This window comes from Oncorhynchus mykiss, chromosome 14 (genome assembly GCF_013265735.2).
Source record: "Oncorhynchus mykiss isolate Arlee chromosome 14, USDA_OmykA_1.1, whole genome shotgun sequence".
Classification (NCBI taxonomy): Eukaryota; Metazoa; Chordata; class Actinopteri; order Salmoniformes; family Salmonidae; genus Oncorhynchus; species Oncorhynchus mykiss.
The window spans coordinates 5197501-5202145 of NC_048578.1; the positions used below are offsets into that span (position 1 = coordinate 5197501).

The 4645-nt window shown below is 42.6% G+C and overlaps 1 protein-coding gene across 10 annotated transcripts in view; it reads right to left on the reverse strand.

The window, feature by feature from the left end:
- Positions 1 to 887, reverse strand: part of LOC110488599 (collagen alpha-1(XXIII) chain) — a 216200-nt gene extending 215313 nt beyond the window's left edge. For 5 of the 10 annotated variants that reach the window (XM_036942728.1, XM_036942726.1, XM_036942729.1 and 2 more), the window contains exon 1: positions 202 to 886. In XM_036942728.1, the coding sequence (XP_036798623.1) occupies positions 202 to 498 (297 nt within the window). In that variant the 5' untranslated portion in view covers positions 499 to 886. Of the gene's footprint in view, positions 1 to 201 lie in introns of all 10 variants that reach the window. The other 5 variants (XM_036942733.1, XM_036942730.1, XM_036942734.1 and 2 more) reach the window with 2 other exon arrangements.
- Positions 888 to 4645: the final 3758 nt, after the last annotated feature.

The window sequence follows — 4645 nt, forward strand, 5'->3', positions numbered from 1 at the left end:
CGCTTGAGGAATCAACATCTTCAGACATGAGTCATAAACTGTCATTACGCGCAACATTACGCACGGCATTTAGTCTATTCTGGCTATATATTATGGAGACCCAAACAGGAAGCTGCATGAATAAAAAATAAAGAGAAATACACTGTGATATATTTACATAGTGTTACATTTTAAACGTCTACACGTTGTGTAGCTAGCTACCTCTTGCAGGAGCGTCTCGATAGAACTCCTTAGTGCCGGTAGTACAGTCCCATCCTCGCGCGTGAAGGCGCTCTCCGGAGGGTTAAACACTGTGTTTTTCTCCAACTCCAGCGCATCCAGTCGGTTCTCCAGTTGGTAAGTCTTGAAGCTCATGAGCAGGCAGATGGCTATGGAGCTCAGGGACAACATGAAACACACCACCGTAGGGAAACCGACCAAACAGCGCAGGAGAAGAGACCTGGGCACGCATGGACGGAGTGCTGCCTTGCTCTCCCCGTTATCCTCCGTTGAATCCATAACTTTAAATCCCGGTTAGAAACAAATGGTCTTGATGAATTTATGAATAAAAAAAATGTATAATGATGAAATGTGCGCATTTAGTAACTAAACTATGTCAGACTTTGTAGTGTGCTGCTGCTACACATTCAACTCACCCCAACACGGTTTCTTAAATTAGCCTTGGAACAAGAGGCTGAAATGCTGAGCGCGTTGTGCACGGTTTGCATATGGCAGACACAGATGGGTGCAATCTGGATGCGCACCAGATAAATTGAGTCCTCTATCCCAGGCCGTTTTGTTCCTGCGCTAGAGAGTATGTGGATGGGATGGGGAATCAGTCAACAGTCAAATTTCTTTTTTTTTTTTAAAGTTGCATGTTCGGCAAATTGAGATGCGCCCACCCGGTTGACCATGTGGGGGAGGGAGATACAGTCGACAGAGGGAGAGAAATGTTGGCTGTAGATCGACAACTTCCGTGAAAGCGTGACGTTATAAGGCTTTGAATGTGTATAGACTATAGCCTAGATATGTTTTGAGTTACTTTGATTGGATTCCATCTCGGGCAGTCAACATTGAAGTATAGTTTGAGGTGTCCGTATTACTACAGGGGTTTGAGACTTGGATTTCAACCTCTAAATGATATTTGGCCCCATGGCCGTAATTTGGCCCCAGAGAGTCATGTTTTCTGTCCTTGGTGTTGAAATCAAATCAGTTTAATAATAGATCTGCCAGTCAAGTAGCCTACACCTCGGTTGTTTACTCTCAGAATAAGATTTAATCTACTTTGTCCACATTATATTACTGTAGTCGAGGCTATTTAATTATTCTTCAAATTCGTAAACATGAAGTATCAAGATGATGCTGTTGTTGAGTGCCATGGGTAGGCTAGTCGAGTATCATGGCTGTTGAGTGTCATGCCGGACAGACTCTCTCGATCGAGAACTTAAATTGACCTATATTTGAAACAATTTAAAATACAATTGTGTTCGTGTTTGCACAGTATTTAGCTCACTGCAGTTCCTCAACCTGGTTCCTGAACTTGTCTGCCTTACCTGACCGCGGATTCATCCAATTGCGTTATTCTAACATATTAAAACAGTTGCCTATATATTAACGGAAATATATCATCTAATAGATATATATCAATGGAAAATGTATGACACTCACCAAGTCTTCAGTTAAAGTGTGATAGGCCTGGGCAGTGAGCTGTCGATTATTGCGCCGCAAGCACAGGTTGTGGAAAAGCTCTCTACTGCCACCTACTGCTCATCATAGCTTAAGTGTCACTACACCAAGCCCTTAAGATTTGGACTTAGATTTTTTAACAACTTTTTACCCCAAATAAATAATATTTTCCGAACACCTCACGAAATGAAGTGCATTTTTAATCTCCAAGAAAACATATTTCCCATCTCAGGCATCAAGGCTATTATTGTCGACCATTTTCTTCTGATACGGACACCACATGTCTTCAACCCTCTTCTATGGAAGTTGTCTGAAAAAGATTATAAAGACACTTGTAATAAAATCCACATTTCCCTATGAATCATAAGTCCCTCAAACTAATTAAATAATTGCAAATTTAACATGTATATAAAATCTCACACTTTTGCTATACTAAATTCTGAAATGGACACCGTGTCAGCGGCCTTATCATTTTTAAAATCAAAAGTATGGTTTCACTTCAGAATTTGAACAAAAATGTTCATGATTGGTTTAAACATTTCAGACTGAGCTGAACAAACATTACATTCATATTTCGTAACCTTTGTTTAACAACATTGAAACAGGGTCTTGAAACAGGATTGAGACTAGGGTAACAGGGTTGAAGATGCGGTCTGGACAACGCATTAACGGGGGGAAACTTACCACCCTCCAGGACACCTACAGCACCCGATGTCACAAGAAGGCCGAAAGATCATCAAGGATACCAATCACCCGAGCCACTGCCTATTCACACCGTTATACACCAGAAGGCGAGGTTAGTACAGGTGCATCAAAGCTGGGACCCGAGAGACTGAAAAACAGCTTCTATCTTAAGGCCATCAGACTGTTAAACAGCCATCACTAGCACATTAGAGGCTGCTGCCAAAAGGCATAGACTAGAAATCACTGGCCACTTTAAGGAATGGAACACTAGTCACTTGAATAATGTTTACATATCTTGCATTACTCATCTCATATGTATATACTGTATTCTATACTATTCTACTGTATCTTAGTCCGTTCTGCTCTGACATCGCTCCTCCATATGTATATAGTCTTAATTCATTCCTACTTAGATTTGTGTGTATTGAGTATATGTTGTGTAATATGCTAGGTATTACTTGTTAGATATTACTGCACTGTCGCAGCTAGAAGCACAAGCATTTCACTACACTCGCAATAACATCTGCTAATCAAGTGTATGTGACCAATAACATCTGCTAATCAAGTGTATGTGACCAATAACATCTGCTAATCAAGTGTATGTGACCAATAACATCTGCTAATCAAGTGTATGTGACCAATAACATCTGCTAATCAAGTGTATGTGACCAATAACATCTGCTAATCAAGTGTATGTGACCAATAACATCTGCTAATCAAGTGTATGTGACCAATAACATCTGCTAATCAAGTGTATGTGACCAATAAAAATGGATTTGATTTTGATGGTAACGTCTTCCATTTAAATTGGTTTTTGTTTACTCTCAAAATTCACTTCAAGATTTTCTATAAACATTGTATTTCATAGCTATAACCATGTAGTGGGGACATTAGATATCAATTTGAATCAAACTGAGTTTTATTAACCAAACTTCATAAAATAATAAAAATAAAAATAACAGACATGAATAACATTGAAGAGACCTGGGCCTGCCTGTTAAAGCACCACAGGCTGGGTTCCCACTGGGTACACATCGTATTGGATGGCTGAGGCTTTGGGGTATATTGTGTGTGTGTGTGTGTGTGTGTGTGTGTGTGTGTGTGTGTGTGTGTGTGTGTGTGTGTGTGTGTGTGTGTGTGTGTGTGTGTGTGTGTGTGTGTGTGTGTGTGTGTGTGTGTGTGTGTGTGTGTGTGTGTGTGTGTGTGTGTGTGTGTGTTGACATGAAGACACTCCGTGGAGACGGCTGCTGTGCTATTTGTTGCCACTTGGCTACCTGTCAGACTTTTTCGCTTTCAATAACCGTTTAATCAAACTCTGTATTTAACAAGTTTTGTTTTAGTTTTGTCCTGTTTTACACCGGACCTTTTATGTGGGCCTGGATCTGCAGGACTTCCTCCGGCCAAAAAAGCTAACTAACATTATGCCTTCTCATTGCAGGCGCTGTACACATAATGTACATAACTATCACATTATGGTGAGGATAGCCAAGATGTAAGCCCAGGCGCAATCGTTAGGCAAGGGCAATTGAAGTGTAGGAAAGTATTATACTGTGCCACCAGTAAATACAGGTAGTAGTGTTAAGCACAGTCTCCGCGGCCAGACAATGTTCTCATGGTTTCTGGAAAGAAATGCTAAACCGGTGTTGCTCATTCCGTCTCAGTCTCCAATATCTCTGCTGCAATAGTCTATGTGCAGAGGGGCTATGGTCAGTCTGTCTTATCTGGTGTCTCTTGCTCTTTCTCCCTTCCCGGTGGACCTAAGTCCTAGGACCATGCCTCAGGACTACCTGGCCTGACGATTCCTGGCTGTCCCGTCCCCAGTCCACCTGGTTGCGCTGCTGCTCCAGTTTCTGCTGTTCTGTCTGTGGCAAAGGAACCCTGACCTGTTCACCGGACGTGCCTCCTTGTCATGCTGCTGCTCCAGTTTCAATTGTTCTGTCTGCGGCTATGGAACCCTGACCTATTCACCTGATGTGCTACCTTGTCGCGTTGCTCCTCCAGTTTCCGCTGTTCTGCCTGCGGCTATGGAACCCTGACCTGTCTCCCGGACGTGCTGTTTCGACCCTTTCTCCCCCTCCCCCTCCCCCTCCCTCTCTACCGCACCTGCTGTCTCAAACTCTAAATGCTCAGCTTTGAAAAGCCATCTGACGTTTACTCATGAGGTGCTCACCCGTTGCACCCTCTACAACCACTGGGTGGCCAGCTCTAGAAAGAGTCACGGTGGTTCCAAACTTCTTCCATTTAAGAACGACGGAGGCCACTGTGTTCTTGGGGACCTTTAATGCTGCAGAAATGT